General features: G+C 53.2%; 1 protein-coding gene across 2 annotated transcripts in view; it reads right to left on the bottom strand.

Moving 5' to 3' along the window:
• The window catches only part of LOC126570637 (uncharacterized), a 16,002-nt gene extending 2,257 nt beyond the window's left edge, over nt 1-13,745 (bottom strand). Inside the window, exons 1-2 of one of the 2 annotated variants that reach the window (XM_050228562.1) lie at nt 12,650-13,745; nt 1-559 (exon numbers count right to left, since the gene is read on the bottom strand). The exon at nt 1-559 is cut by the window's left edge and continues 2,257 nt beyond it. In XM_050228562.1, the coding sequence (XP_050084519.1) occupies nt 1-559; nt 12,650-12,731 (641 nt within the window). In that variant the 5' untranslated portion in view covers nt 12,732-13,745. Of the gene's footprint in view, nt 560-6,486; nt 6,570-12,649 lie in introns of those variants that run through there. The other variant, XM_050228563.1, reaches the window with a different exon arrangement.
• Between the last annotated feature and the right edge of the window lie 3,016 nt (nt 13,746-16,761).

Raw genomic sequence — 16,761 nt, 5'->3', positions numbered from 1 at the left:
ACGGCCGGATGCCGGACGAGCAGATCGGCTGGATGAGGGAAGCTGGCAGCCGCCGCCGCCGTCGTCGCCACTCCCGGACCATGTCCGGTATGTCCTGCTTCGGGAGCCCACGGACGGAAGGGACTGGTAGCGGTCCGTGATACGCACCGTTCCTCCTCCACCTCCATTTCACCTCCCTCGTCATCGTCCTGTGATGTTTGCCGGACCGAGCTTTGCACCTGGGCTTGTTGATCGTACCGGATGCGCTTCTTGAGCGGTGCCAACAGCTCCGTTTCCGCCACCACACGCAACGGTTCCGAGCTTTTGCGTTTGTTCTTCACCAACGCCACGGCCACTGATTGTGGTGCTGATAAGGATGGTGTCGCTGAGGCGGACGTTGCTGTCGTTGCGGACGGTGAGGAGGGCGGTAGCTTCACCTCGACCGAATCCTCGGAGCTGTTCTCCGGGCTGATCAGCCCATCGCGGGAGCTCTGATCGAGCGATTTCAGATCATCCTCGTGCTCGGAGCTGCCCGAGTTGAAACCGGAGTCACGCTCCAGTGACGCAGACATTGCCGCACCTGGGAAAGAGACACAGAGAGAGAGAGAGAGAGAGAGAGAGAGAGAGAGAGAGAGAGAGACGGTTGGGTTAAAAATCGGAAAAAAGTCGAATCGGACGTAACAGACCAGAAGATCAGGGGAGATGTAATGTAGGACAAACAGTTCGTATAGGAAATACCAAGGTCACACAAATTCCTCGGCCCATGAGGTAAACAGACAACACAAAAATGGAATTCCAACCAGGCATGAGCGATGGCCGGAAGTGACGCGGTAGTGGATGTATACCTTTTCCGCAACCCAACTGCTCACCACTGCACTCTGTCGGTGCGATAGTTGATGAAGTAATCAATGGAATGCACTGTTAGTCTCAACTCGACGGGAGTTACCTCCTGCGGATGAGGTGCTTACGCACGCCACGGAATTGCTCATCGATGGCTAACGTCCGCCCAGATTCTTCTCAATGAATTTCGTGATGCCCCCGGTGTTTCGTTCACAAGATCCCCGGTCTGTTGAGTAATCTGTTTACCACGGAGGCGATCTCAGTGCAGACGAGGAATCTGAAGACCGCTGACCGTGGCGGTAAACGAATTATGATTGTAACGGATGGGAAACGATTTCAGAAATTCATCCAACGCACATTGACATTTTTCCCGCCGGCCAAGCAATGCCATTAAGGTGGCATTCGAGGTGTAGCACCACCTGCGACTGTATGCTGCCGTCTGATTAATGTGATCCGACAGCGGTGAGCAGCGAGCGAACACACAACTCGCACGCACGACATTTCACACTTTGCCTCGTAGATTTATGAGGCGCATACGTCGCCCGTACGATGGTCACCGTTCGTTCAGCGCAGCTTCTTAGGTGAAAATGAATTAATCGTCCCGATGAAATACGTCAGGAGAATGGGCGGCACGATGGCGCCAACCAGAATGGACGGGGTGAGCCGGAAGTACACGGATCAGCGATGGAGGAGGAGAAGCTCCTAGCAGGTTAAGTCTCTTCTCTTATCAGCACGCCTTGACCACCGTTCATGATGGTGGCACCCGTAAAGTATCGAAATGATGCTCGTTTTGCTGCCATTCAGCATGCATAATGCTCTCGACTCTCTGTTCTCTTTCTCTCTATTGAGTCTCGTTCAGGTGATACGCCGGCGCCACGCTGATCGCGACACCGATGCCCGCCCCAAAAAGGACGACGAAAATTATGAAAGAAAGCCGCAACGAGCCGCAGCGCTCACAAAACCGGCAGTCGCGCGGTCGTGGCCACCGCCAGTTGTCGCGCAAATTTATGTAAATGAATCTCGCCAGTGGTGGTGATGAGCAGCGTACACATATCAGGGTGACGCGCCGTGTCTGGTCCATCCCAAGCCATCTTTTGCTTCTTGCCACCAGCTTTGATGCTCCCAGGAATGCAGCTGTTTCAGAGGAGAGGCCGGCCGGCGCGTGATTGCCGCCGCAAGATAAGCCGCAGCGCGATCGCAGCCGTTTCCCCTTTTGTTTCATGATCACCCCTTCCCCCCCAGCTCTCACATTCCACTCTGTTGTCACCGTCACAGTGGCAGTGTGTCATCGTGACATCTTCCTTGCTTCGTGGCTTCGGGACATTTCCTCTTCCTGTTCGCAAATAGCGCTTCCGATTGAACGGTGCGTCGATGAGTAATTAAAGTACCTCAGCACCGCTCAGCGGGACAGCTGCTGCTGCTACTAACCACCAGCAGCTTTAGCAGCAGCCCACAACCCTTTTTTCTCGACCTAACCCAACACAAACACACAGCCGGCCATCGGTATGCAGGAGCAGCAGCAGCAGCAGCAGCGGGGAGCACCGCGTGCGGTGATCACGCAGATCTCCCTTTTCTTGGCGCGCCTGGCATTCGAGTGCTAGCAAGTTATTAATAACACAGTTACTACACCTCACCGCTCCCCCGGGGGGCGAGGTGGTCCACTCCGCGGGATGGGTGCTACATTCAAATCAGCAGCACCGGTTCGCCGAGAGGTGAACCTGAGCCGAGCGCCTCGCCGCCTAGACAACAGATGCACAGTCGTCGAGTCGAGTGCAACGATCCTCGGTCCGTGCGGCACGATCATCATCGGGTGGTAGCCAACACAAGCGATTACGGCTACGGCCATCGGCGCGCGTCATGTTACACGATGTAACCAGCTAATCAGCTCGCAACAAGCGACAAGCCGATTCCCGCGAGACCGATCTTCCCTCCATTTGTCATGCCAATCACATGTGGCGCGGTGCGCGGCGCTTGTCGCTAATCCTTCACCCTGGCCGTGGCCAGTGGACACGTGTGCCCACCTGACACGCACGGAAAGGGATGCATCACAATTAACTCACGAATGTTAATTAGCGTACAAACAAGTGACCATCGGAGGCAAACGCTAGCCGCCAAGCCGCCCCACCGGGAGGTCACGTTCACTATCGCGCCACCGCGCCAGCGTTGACCTTCCTCGGTTCTGTCGTCGCACAAACAAACAAAGCTCAGCGAGTTGACCTTCCTTCCCCTTTTTTGCTGGACGGACAGTCAGCAGATCAGCATCTCTTCTGACATAATCAATCGATGGCGTGGTGGCGCTTCCTTCTCCTTGGCAGCTCAGCAGCTGGAGCATCGCTAGCCACCGCATTAACGCAGCCATAATCACAAATCACCGACAAGCGAGCAAGCGAGCGAGCGAGCGAGCGACGACCGAAAAGCCATCAGACGCCATTAGCTTTACGATGGCCTCGCGCGCTTCTGACCAGCTCCGGCTCGCTGGCTGGCTGGCTGGCTGGATGGCTCGTAAAAACTCGGCGGAATATTATTCAAATGTTCTGCTTCGCCATCCGAACGCGGCTCAGCGACCATCTGTTTTGTGGCAATAGCGAGCGAGGCAAAGTGAAGATCGCGATCGCGAGCTGATGGCGCTTAGGCTCGGTAACCGGATTTTGTTCTCGATCCGGGCTTTTGTCTCTTTCAGGCAACGGAGTTTAGCTTCGTTTCATTTTGCGAAAACATACAGGCACCTTTTCTCCGTGTCAACCGCCGGCGAAACGTACCGTGAACCAATAAAGCATATCCGCGACTCCACCTTCTGTCTCCTGCTCCTCCTCTTGCTGATGACGACGATCACGGGTAGGATGGAAAATGGAATCCCTCGAACGAAGGAGTCCTCGGTGTACAGGAGGAAAGGGGAAAGGTGCTGTTATTGTTTGCTATCATCGCGGGGTGCTCTCGTCGTCGTCGTCGTCGTCGTCGTCGGCGAAAGATGGCTGGCGCCATGAGATTGTGGTGACGCGACGCCGCTCGGAACAGACGCCTTCGCGCGGGATTTTTCGGGAATTCTTGGGAAGACAATCGCCACGCAACCATCTGGCGTCGCATCCGCGCACGGTTCGGCGACATGCGCGTATATTCGCGTTGCAGTCCTCGTTGTTGTCGTCTTCGTCGTCGTCGTCGTGGTTGTTGTCGTCGAAAAAGGATCGCAAAACCAGGCTGGTGGCGGCTGGTGATCGTTTGCCGGCCCCAAAATTGCATTGCAGTTCGCCCACGAACATTCCGATATACGCCCGGCACCACTCCTCCGGTTCGGATTGCTTGGTTGGTGGTTCATAAATAATCGCCGAATATGCTGTCGTCTGCGCCACACCACAATGGGCTCGGGCGGCGGCCGCCTGCATATACTTTGCATGCAACCATCGCGGTGTTTGCAGTCGCTCTTCACGGAGCCGCAGAGATAATGATCAACACCAGAGCGACCTGGGGGCGACGAGGAGACGACTGGGTTCCAGAGAACACGCGGAATGTCCAGCTTCGTTCCGTTTCGTTTCACCATTTGGTTTAAACTCCAAGGAGGAGGAGGAAGGGAGGGGGGAGGACCGATCTCATGATCCACCCCCATGCGACGCCGAGATGCACTCTGGTGGAATAATAAAATGAAGTTCGTGCAGCCAGATCGGACTGCGCGCCTCCCAAAAAAGGGGTTCAAAGCACCATTCAGTTGACATCCTGGTACGGCTGGTGGCCAACAAGGAGCAACTGGCAACACCAAGTGTGATCAACATTTTAAAAAACGTAGAACGAGAACGAACAAAAGCAAAGAGACATCCACAGTACGGTCTAACCAGCTGAATCATCCGCGGTGATCATCCGCAGAAGCACGCCAGAAAGGAGTGCGCCTGTCCACTCCAAATTCAACGCGCGCCTTTTCGTGCATCCGGTTCCCTAATTAGCGCGCGTTCCCCCCGCTTCACCGCTAGCCGGGACCACCGCAATCGATTGGTCGCCTCGTTAGTGTGGCAATTAATAAAGTGTTGCAAAACCGGAAGCTGCTTCACAGCAACGCGACGCGATGAGACATCTGGCGTTGGAGCCAAGGGGCGACGAGCACAGCAGCAGGCAGCAGATGACCGTCAGCTAATCTGTAGTGGACCGTGTGGGCGTTTTGGATGCCGATTAGTCAACTTTTGTGGCAAAATTTTGGCGTTTGGCAAGCTCCAAAAACGCCTTCGTTCACGCTGAACCAACGAAGTGGTTTCATTTCTTGCTCCTTTTCACTCTCAAAATGCGAAGTGCATCGTATGCAATTAGTGCGGGTTCGGTGTGACGTCAAACATGGATCCACGTGATCCCGGAAACGCTCCAAAAACAGACACATATGCACGCAGAGAGTAGTAAAGGAAGTAGGATGATGAGCTGCTTCAAAACAACAAGCATGCACGCGTTACGCAGCCAGAAATCCTTACGATGCAGCACCACCCCGTTGGGTGGTGCAGTAGTAGGTCACACGTTACGACCTCGCCCCTCGGTTTGGGGGGGGGGGGGGAGGGGGGTAGTGGAAGCGAGGACACGCGCCCGTTCGTACTCGTCGCACTCGTCTCCGGCAATTACGGGTGCGAATTGCATCATGTTAATAAATTGACAGTAATTTATGCGCCTGCCTGCCAGCGTACCACCCATATTCACCAGATGGTGTGCGCGCGTGTTTGTGTCTGTGTACAGGCCGTATGATACAAGAGGAGGGCTAGGAATCGGTGGCTACCGTATTACCATACCGCGACCCGGGGCATGTCCTTCTCTCCATTGCCTACTCGCGATGCTCATTTGATGGAATAACGGAATGCGAAGCCGGAATGGCCAGAGTTTGATTCGGATTTCAGTAAACAGCGCCAGTAATGTTCCGCAAAATCCCACCGGAGGGATAGCAGAGAAGTGATCGCCAGCAGCCAGCACCGGGATTGGTATTTGTTTTAAAATGCAAATGACCGATGGATCGGCGTGCCGTTGCTGCATCACCATCGCATCGCGTTCTCTCCAAGTGCACGTGGCGCATTAGCGAATGCACCGGGCAATGGGAGGACGCCCATAATAACGCTCGCTTCACGCTGGATCCCAGTCTACTGACATCCTGCGACGTCAGGGCGTACAGTAACCCCAGCTCAGATCGCTTGCTCGCTCGCTCGCTCGCCTCCTATTAAGATGTCGCGCTGCTGCGCGCGACTGCGGACTGGGCGTCTGCGGACAAGACGGAAGAGACGAGGGCACACAGGGCCACACCGCGGCGCCATTGTGCAAACGGTTGTTGATTTGTTTGCCCCTCGCTTCAACGGTGTGTTATGATGCTGCCAGCTGGAAACTGCTGGCAAAGTGTTTGTTTGCGCGCGTTCCATCATCGATCACTGGCCCACGGTTCGCAAAATTCGGTTCCGCGGTGGCGTCCTCTGGGGGGCCCCGGGACATGGTAAACAGCAGGCCGGGCATCGCATTTCGCATCGGGAGTTGAGGACTACAGATGCAGTCCGAATTGGATTTGAAACCGAGATCGATCGAGCGAGCGATCAATGGCCGCATTGATGCAAAACATTTCCTCGCACCCAAACGATCCACGTAAGTGAACCGGATTCTATATGTGTTCCGGGAGCGCCTTAGCCTGGCGACGGGTCAATTTGTTTGTGTATTTATATTTACTTAATCGCGGCATCCTGCGTGCCCTTCGTCGTCGGCGTGGCCGCGTACGCTGATGCGCAACGGAGAAGCGGTTGAAGATTGGATCGCGCTCGCGATTGGAAACATTTCATTCCCCAGTTGGGGGGGGGGGGGGGGGGGGGGCAAGACGGGGAAAGACGGGATACTGGAATCGAGTGGCATCTGAGAAAATAAATTGTAATCCAAGCTGTTCGTTTTACAGGCATGGGCCAGAGCCCGGGGTCAGTGACGAAGGGACAACGAGAGAGGGACTCCAGCTCGTTGCCGCCATTGCTGGCCAGGTCCTAGTGCGTCTTGTCGTCGCCGCCGACTTGTCGCCGCGGCGAGTGGTGTGAAGGAACGGTGTGGCGTTCACTGACGCCACATGCCAGTGTAGCACGCCGGGCGGTATAAACATAGACAGAAGTGCCACCGGAAGCTGGGCGGAAGAGTTAATAGAAAGAGAGAGAGAGAGAGAGAGAGAGAGAGAGAGAGAGAGGCGCAGATGAGAGATTTGTTTTCCCGAAGAACCGCCTCCCGAGGGGAAGGAGAAGATGCGCGGCAATTCAATACCGCACCGGTCGGTGTGCGCTTTGGCGCCATCTGTGTGTGGAGCTGTGTCCGACCTTCCCCGGACCGACCGACCGACCGGTGTCTCCCGGGGGCGGCGTGACTTGTCTAGATCTTCGATTATTGCCCCAACACACTCTGCGGCGCGGCTAGTCCCCGTTAGTTTCTCGGAAGATTCCTTCGGGTCGGACCACCGAAGTGTACCGGTCGTCCTGATGGTGAACAGGGCTCCAACGTGCTTGACGCCGGAGGCCACAGGTATTTGGATTCGTAGATTCTGCGCCCGCGATAAGCTTGGGATACCCACCGGGGGCTTGTCAAACAAAGGGCAACCCTTGAGATCTCTGAATGCCCTCACGGACCTCTCGCCGGTACATTAGCCTCTTTTTGGAGTTCCTTCGTGGATTGAATGCATCTTCGTTTGTAAAAAAAAAAACGGTAGAATAGGCTCTGTGTACCTGGTTCCCAAAGGGATGCATCGAATACGGGGGAACGAAGGTGAAGTAAAGAGCAGGATACTGAGGTCTGGAAGTTCGCGGAAGAATAGGAATCGCCTTCCATCGACGGTGATGGTGGCGCCATTAGCAATTCCGTTTTTCCGCCAATCTCGTCCTTTTTACTGTGGCGTTCACGATGGAAATTGGGTTCACGATGGAAATAACCGATTCGCATAAAGTCGATTCCGTAACAACCGATCTCACTCCATTTTTGAATCTTGAGCGCGCACACACCATGATGCTAATTGGTGCGCCGATTCGAGTGATTACCCTGGTACTTTCCGAAGCCCCTTCTGGATCCTACACTAAACCGGCAAATTCCTGAACCGAATGCTTTATGACATCAATTAACCTACATTGCAAAAGCCCGCCCAATCCGTGTAAGGAACTTGAGAGAATCAGCCGGAGGCGCACAATGAATTCATTAGTCCCGGCATTTCGAGAAGAATATGCGAATGATTCCGGGGGATAGCTCACTAAAACTCACCCCCCCCCCCCCCGCCCTTCCCCCTTTAAACCTCGCACTCCTTCACCACCTGCCGGATACACCAAGCCACCAGACGGAACCAACAGCAGAGAGAGAGAGAGAGAAAAAAAAAACAAAAATGGAAACTTTTGATCCAGTTGCACCACAGGCAAGATGATATTTAAGGCCAAAACTTCCGGCTGTAAAACGACACCCCCCACTCTCCCATCCCATCACCGCACCCCACACTTTGCTTCGATGCTACTTTGTTACGCACGGCGACGATTCGGATCTCTTCTCAAAATAGTAAAACCAGATTCATAATGGAGCCCCCCCATAAAGATTTTATTGGTTGCGCGGCTTTCGGTGGGGTGGGGTGCGCGCGCTCGACGGTCACACTAGTAGCGCTATAAAGACGGGGGGGGACAAACCTTTTTCCGAGCTCTCGCATCTCTTCTGCTCTTCGCCGGGCGCAGATTGAGGCGTATATGCAAAGAAGCTCGACAGAACTAACCATAACGTCGATGGTTATGTATTTCGGTTTTTCGTCGGTGTTGTGATTCCTCCAAAACGCTGCTCTCTGTCGATGCTCATCGTCACAACCGACAGCCTGAAGCTGAACAAAGACTCATCCGTGCTTTGACCAGCTTCGAGAGCGTCCCATCCCCATCAAAAGGCCAGAGAAATGTGTCTACGGAACGGCTTAAGCAATCGGATCGGAATGTCAGCGCCCAGTCGGTGTGATGGTGGTCACTGCTAGACGATAAATGATTTTGTTCTTCTTCTGTTGCTAGTGCTGCTGCTGCTGCTTATCGCCACCTGCGGCTCATTGCAGACCGATCCGTTGATGACAAACAAATAGAACCAACCACAAGCACAAGGTCCACAATGTGCCTGCGGAGAAAGGATGGTGGCAACTACTACCAAAGACATTAAATGCTGCCCACGGTGCTCATGGAGTATGGCCAAAGGTTAGCGGACGGACGAACACCCAATTTATCAATCTTACACGAGCAAACCCATCCATCCCCCCCCGCCAGACCTTCCTGTCCACGAAGACCAAAGAGAACACACCAGAAGTCGACCCCATTTCGGCCCACTCAGCCGCATGACGGCTTCATATCAAAACATTTTCCCGAGAAAACAACGCACCCAGCATAGCTGGTGTCTCCGGTGCACGTGGAAAATCTGGCCACCATCCTGCTGGTGGTGGTGGTGGTGGTGATGGTGCCGGGATGGGATGGGTTATACAGGAAGAATACATTCCTGCGACGCAACGAAATGTCACAACTAGTCGAGGGGGCACCGGGGATCGGTAGTTTTCCCTCAAAATACTGCCACCAGCGGCCGTGTCACAGATGGCGGCGCTCGTAGCAACACGGTGATCCATCAAGAAGCAGAACCCACGCTCCCTTTCCACCCACCGGGCGCACCATTAACAACGGAGTTTTCCTCGGGATTTTTTTTGTGGTCAATTCTAGGAAGCACCTCTCTAGGAGGCGGCCATTTTATATGAATCTTCAACTGATCTGCTGATCCAGCATCCAAAGGACCTCCCAAAATCCCTTTCAACGACGACAACAACAACGACGACGACGACGACGATGATGGCAGGAAATTGCGTCTAAATTTTGTAAACAAACTTCCACCTAGACACTTATGGGCGATCAGTTCTTGGATTCGGTAAATCCCTTGAGGTGCGTGCGTTCGTTCGAGAAGTATCGAGCGATGACAAATTGGTTTTGACGTGCGTCGGAAGAAAAACTAGTTTCCTCTCTGACTGACCGCTGCTTCTGCCATCAGGCCACTTTTACAACGGGTCACCGCGGTTCAGCACGGTTTACGCTGTGTCGCTATGTGTCACGTGCTGGGCGATGGTGCTTCGTCAGAGGAAAATCTCTTTCGACAGCCCAGGAATTTGGTAGAAGTTTACAGAAAGATTTAGATAAGTTCCGTTGTTTTGATCTCTTCATCCCCCTTCGGTAGTGCGACTGAGAAAGATTTCCTCTCTCTCGGACGAACAGAACGACTCTCAGCGTGTAGACATTCCATCGGGCAAGACGACGGAGGAATGTTTTTTGTTCAAAAGAAGCTCCCGGTCTGGGTGATGGATTTCGAGCTGGTTCCGTTCTCGTTCCACGTCGATTGGCTTTTACAGCACCATAAAGGTCGAGACCGAAAAACACATACTTCCGCGCGTGTTATACACGAGACGCTCTCCGTCTGCTTGCTTCTTCCCCCTCTGGACATTCTTATTGATTTCCAATATTTCCAGCTGTCCAACGGCCATAGCCAATCCATGTCCGTGCAGGAATAGCACAAACATCATCCACCCAGCCAGCCAGCCAGCCATCCATCCAGCCAGCTCATCCTTCTGCCGCTGGAAACCATATGCGTCCCCGATACCCTGTGTCCGCCTTTCTGCTCTCACGTAGCTTGCGATTGCGACTCCCTCCTCCAATCCAGGCAACTATCGAACGCATTGTTGCCGACACCAATTTGCAATACTCGATCCACAGATGGCCACATCGGGCACGGGCAGTGCTGGGACTGGGGAAGCTCGGTATACTAACCCCCCCGCTCCTGATGGTGAGCATTACCACTGGAAGTGCCTGAATGGCGCACTACCATCGTCATCATCGTCACCAGTACCACCGTCCTAACCACAACCGCACACCAACCCCTCTTTACTCGCCCCATTCTCGAGTCAATGTGCAAACAACATACATGATGATAAGCGCCCAGGAGAAGCGCCCGTTTGGTGTTTGAACATCTGGCTGGCTGGCTGCGGCTGGATCGAACGTCCGGCAGACGCAATCGTTCGCAGGGAGAGCGAGAGATAGTGTGTGTGGTAAGTGAGAAGGAGATCCAACAGTGTGCCCATACGGACCGGAGGGTGGTTGCTCCATCCCAAGAGTGACTAAGTGTGACGCCATCGTCCGGCCGGCGTCACAGGCGAACGACGAGAGCAACAGAGCCAGTCGCAAGTCGATAGAGTCGCAGCATAATAGGCTGAAGAAAGGATAGAAGTTTCTTTTCGGAGAAGAATCGAAATCAAACCACCGCCATCAACATAAATCCTCCGGGACCAAAAAACCAGCCGAGCCGTGGGAAAAATCGTTTCATAAATCATTTTCTCGTCGAACCCGGTTACGCTGCCCTCGTTGGGCGTCCCACAACAACGACGCCACGCCATAACGTGTCATTTACATGTTTGGCAATCTGTGAGTTCCGCAGAAAAGCCCCCTTTTTTTTCGGGCCTCTACCAAGGAATGGCCGGCATGTGTGTATGGGGATGTAGGACCGTTCGGACCTCCTCCAGTCAGCTCTTCGGGAGAGATCATTCATTAAAACCATCTCCAAAATGCAACACCAGCCCGCCTTGCGATCCCTGTACGCGGGGCGGCACCACGTAAGATGGATTTCATCCTCCCCGACTCCACCAGCGATCCGGCCCCTTTCCAGGGCAGCACATGATGATGTGGAGCAGCAGCAGCAGCAGCAGCAGCATCAACAGCAGTGTTCTATAATTATACCCCGCCACATCTTGAGATGCGCTGGTCCGCCGCAGTCACATCCATCCAATGGGCCGTGCACGCCATTCATGAAACGGATTTCGGTTTCTAGTTCTAACCTCCAGGCGTGGTGGTGCGGCTGCCAGCGTTTCCAAGAACGCTTGTCCATCTACCTTGGATGGACTGCCGCACAGCCTCAGCTGTCTCCCGAAATGGGGTGTTGGGACGGGGCGAGATGTTTGCAGACGCTCCACATCGTGCCGCCCTTTAGAACCTTTCCCTTCGCAGAACTGCACTCTTCTCGTGCTCACATAGAACATCAAGAAGCTGGTGCCAATCCGACATCCGGTCTATTTATACCGAATTGTCTACGGCTTTTCGGCGAAAGGAGTTCCGCTGGCTGGCTGGCTGGCTGGCGAGCGCGAGTTATGCTCTTTTGGCGTGGCCAGTTTATCCGCCGGTGGTGACAGATGGTGGCTCCGGAAACTAATTACACTTTGAAGTGGAGCACGAGAGAGAGAGAAGGGGGGGACGGGAAGGAGCATCCGGTGGACCAGTAGGCGTCACCCTAAGCCCCAGGCACCGGTACACCGCCGCCACACATATTGCTAATTAAATGCAACACGACGGCCCACGGTCATGCTGGCGCATGATGATCATCAAATGTCACACCGATGATGTCTCGCACCCCCGGGGCCATGTCATGTTCCGGGGGGGCCGGCACATGGACCCGGTGGCACGTACGATCATCGCACCATCGTCGGTCGGTCCGCGGTCCAGCCGGCTTCGAGCGAATTGAGTGATTTATGGACGAAGCGAGTGAGCGAAGCTGTGCCGCGCGTGCGAACGCAACAACCAAGACGACGACGACGACGACGTGGCAACACCGGGAGGGCTCCCCTCCCGGCCGGCCGGCCAGTCAGTCCTCCAGTTACGCGGGTGTTTGGTCAATTAAAATCCGAACGCAATCCGTGGCGCCCACTAATAAATGACATAATTACATAGCCACAGCTTGAGCAGCGGTTCAGAGGTTCAGTTGAGATTCACGGGCAAAGGATGCTGAATCCCCGCCGCTGCCCGTATGTTTTTTTTCCCTGAACATCGTTTCGGTGACTTACCTTTCATCAGTATCGCCGACAGTTCCACGGGGCTGAGCTTGGGATACATCTTGGCCAAGCTGCTCATCGCCTCGGACCACATTCGGATTTTTTTGGGGGGGTTGTTGGTAGACAGGACAAGTGCCAACACAACTCAGTCACGCACACGGACGCGCACAACCACACTTCCTCTACTTGTTGCTTGCGTTGCGATCCTCCACCACAGCTGACTGTATCAACAATAATTCGGAAAAGGGTTTCTCTGGGATCTCCCTTCCTTTTTTACGCTCTCTCTCTCTCTCTCTTCTCTCTTCTCTTATGTCACAAACAGGGCACTACCACCCATCCACCCACCACACGGTCACTTCTGCTGCTTCCGCCGCGCGATTGCGATGTTACTGGAGCGACTCGTACACTTGACTCGCTTTGCCGGACTCTCTATCCGTCGTGACGTTTGCTTATCGGACTTTACTTTTTTTTTTCCTTTTATCTCCTGCAACACTTCCCCTGGGAACGCGACTGCTGCTACGAGTGGGCTTCTAATAAGGTCAGGATCGTGAGCGTAAACCACGGTTCCGGGGGTCACTGGCACATCAGATGGACGCAAACACTTACACGCATGTATAGATCGCCTGGAATCACGGGGAAAATCCACAAACACGGGATGGACTTGGACTGTGTAATGTGACTCACTCGCGAAGTATCTGTGGTGTATCACTCGCTACTCTCTCTCTCTCTCTCTCTCGCTCTCTATGGTTTTATGTCATCCTTTGACCATCACCGTCACCACCGATTGCACTTCCGGTCGTTGTCTGAGTTGCTTGCAACTGTGTACAGAAGGAAGGCACCGAGAAAGTGAAGCGAACCCGTTCTAGGCGAACAACCGGCGCTGGAATATCACCCACCCGTCGCACTGGAACACACTTCCGGGAAACGGTCGGTGATGTCCGTGCGGCTTCCGAATCCGCTGATTAATCCGTTTTTATCGCACAACACTACTGGCGGCCGGAACCGGCGTCTTCGTCGTACACTAAACCGGAGGACGTAAGGAGGACAGCTGTGCTTCTCGAGATGAGCTTCTACAACAACAGCGGCAGCACAGCGCACGAGACGTCTCGTCACGAGAACGGCCGATCTTGAACTGGGGCTTCGTGAAACCGAGATCTCCGGTCGGACCGTCCGACTCACGGCGACGACGACGGCACCGAAGTGAGAACGAACCGGTGCGTGCGTGCGAGCGAGAAAGGAACTGTGGCCGGCGGCCCCGGCGGCTACCGTGGTGACGATGGTGCGAAGGTGCACATGTCCTTAGTTCGCTATCCGTGCACTTGTTTTGTTTGTTTGCCGTCTCTCTCGCTCTCTCTATCTCTCGGGCGCGCCCGTCGTCGTCGTCGTCGTCGTCGGATCATCAGGTGCAACCGCGGTACCACCTTCCTTTGGGGTTCGGCATGGCAGCATAATTCTGATGCTGCGCCGCCGTTGCCATTTGCCGGCTTCGTGTGCTCGCGTCCTTGCATCCTTCCTTCCGCCATCCTTTCCTTGGTTGGTATGTTCGTTCGTTCGCTGTTTCGTCGGTGCTGCACCTTGAGTCACAGATACTCGCCGTGCTGTTTCTTGGCGTTGCGTTTGATGGAATTATGCGGATGACGCCGGGATGCTTACAGTCCTGTGTGGTGGATGTATGGAGCGTCACAAATGGCACCAAGAAATTCGTTTTAAGGCGATATTTTCAGTTAAATGCTGCGCTATACACGAAGAATTTAAATTGATACTAAAGTGGATCAAATCACTGAATAGTTGTAAGTAGAAAACTATAATTAATATCGAAAAATTATATGGTATTGTACAAAACAATAGCCCAAACAATGATGTTATGTTGTGTTATGATGATGCAGCCCAGACAAGAGTTTAGTTTTTTCAAACTACAAGCCTAAAATGTGTAAAACGTACATTCAATGTGCCTCCTTCATGAAGTATTTATCAATTGATGTAAAACTGATGAAGTGCAGGAGCTAGGTATTATTTGATGATACAGTTGTATGTTCTGTAAATAGTGGAGCAATAGAAATGAATATACGACTCGACGATACGAGGCAAAACTACAAAATGAAACCAACTTCTGCAATGAATTGCATATTTTTAGTTGATAGAAAAAAATACTATCAAGTTCATGTTCTACAAACGTCATCTTACGTGTATTGGCACTCTTTCTTCTTAGGCTTATTTTGCTTTTACCCAAAGATTGCCAACTAAAGCCGTACGGCTCTAAATATGATTTCACATCGTTCGTCCGAAGTTTGCATCCATGTAAATGACCCGCATGCGTCATACGCTCATGCTTACGCCATACAATACTATAAATGGGAGACGAATATCTACAATCAATAAACAGTCCCAATGAATCATCGATTCTGGTGCGTACGTCTACTAGTGACCAACTGCTTTATTATCAAAAGACAATATCCTAATGACGAATACTCTCTCGCTCTATAACTTCGCCGATCATAGACTAGTTGTGGACTCCCCAATCGAATATTACAATTGATTTCGCGATCACCCAGTGCTATGCTATCATTCTGTATTGCTTGCGCACAGTTCACCGTCCTCTAAAGCAGACACTAATGCTCCACGTTGATACTTCGGAACCATTCACACCGTTCTGCAAAGTCAATCAAATGGCCCCTCGCTCTGATACAATGTTTTCGTGCAGCACGAGCTACTCCCCTGCCTGACCGCCCGCCCTCATTAGCACCTGTCGAGCCGAGCCCAAAAATAGCCCATCGATACAACGGTGGCCAGGCAAAAAATAGAACCCACCGCGGAGGATCCTGTGCTATTTCTATCTTACCGCCACAAACACGGGAAGGTGCTATTGCTGGTAGCAGGCCACCAGCAGCAGCCAGGCGGGACAAACAGACGGCCTTGTTATCAGTGTGACAACAGCTATTAGCATTGTTAAGAGACGAGAGGCCTTCACGCGGCGCCCAAAACGCGGCGCGCTCCTTCTGGCAGCCCCGGGCTCGGTGTCGGTGTCACGGAGTGCGTCGTCTTAGTCGTGGCCTTTTGTTTGCCAAAAGTATGAACAACAAGTAGAGTAAAAACACCTGGTACTTTTCCACAGAAATCCGTCTGCGATCGTCTTCGATCGGAAGGCGGAATATTGGAAGATTGTTGTATGGAATGGTAATTGACACCCGAAGAGGTGTTATGGCGTTCCATTGGCCTACTAGGGTGACAACAACTGAATCCTCCGTTGAGCAATACCCAATTCGAGACCATACATGAACTATCGGTTGTTGCAGACGTCTCTAATATTTCGTGTCTTCGTGGTCTATTAGTGTTAGTCCCTTGGTGCGAGAGAAAGTACCCTGCGCGCCCAGCACTCGAGTAAAGCCATCAGGTTCCAAACGTTTTGACACATTAACACCTCATTGAAACCCCGTTTTGGGCACCATTGTGGCCCACGGTGCTGCTTTCAAGTACATCCAGACGTGGCGTGCAAATTAGTCCACCAGCTCAGCAAACCGAGTCGTTAGTCGAGGCACAAACAGACTCTCGTGCAAAACACATGCAGGAACCTTCTGTGTCAACATGTGCCCGTTTTCTGCTTCCCTCCGCCGCATTTGGCCACCGATATGTCCCAAAGGACACACAAAAACACACGCGCACCCACAGATTGACACAGTGTGAGCTAATCCTGCGGCAACATCTGGAACGCCTCGGAAGGGCGTTTGTTGCGAAGCGCAGTATTCCGGTCCGTGCAGTCGTGGTTCCGGTCTGACGGTCCCGATGGCCAGTTTCCCTTCGATTTCGTCTCGGACGTGCTTCGTATGCAAAAAAGGGACACCGCCTTGGACGCCTTCAAAGCCTTGAAACACCTCGACGGACACCCCGGTTCAAGCGAAAGAACTTCTCCAGAGCCGAGAACCAACGGAACCGACGAAGTGTGAACAGCTGGTCCACATGTGTCCCGGTCTTCCCAAAAATTCCCCCGAACCCAGAGACAATGGTTCGCCCATCGAAATTGTGTTGTGAAGCCATCGCGATTGGGTCACAGCAATCTTGGGCAAGAAGTTTCGATTTTGGGAGGGAGAAAAATCAAACATTAGCTTTTCCAACGTATCGCCTCGTGT

The sequence above is a fragment of the Anopheles aquasalis genome, chromosome 2 (genome assembly GCF_943734665.1).
Source record: "Anopheles aquasalis chromosome 2, idAnoAquaMG_Q_19, whole genome shotgun sequence".
In the NCBI taxonomy this organism is placed as follows: domain Eukaryota; kingdom Metazoa; phylum Arthropoda; class Insecta; order Diptera; family Culicidae; genus Anopheles; species Anopheles aquasalis.
The sequence above is the reverse complement of the archived record's forward strand: the minus strand, read 5'-3'. Positions and strand labels throughout refer to the sequence as shown.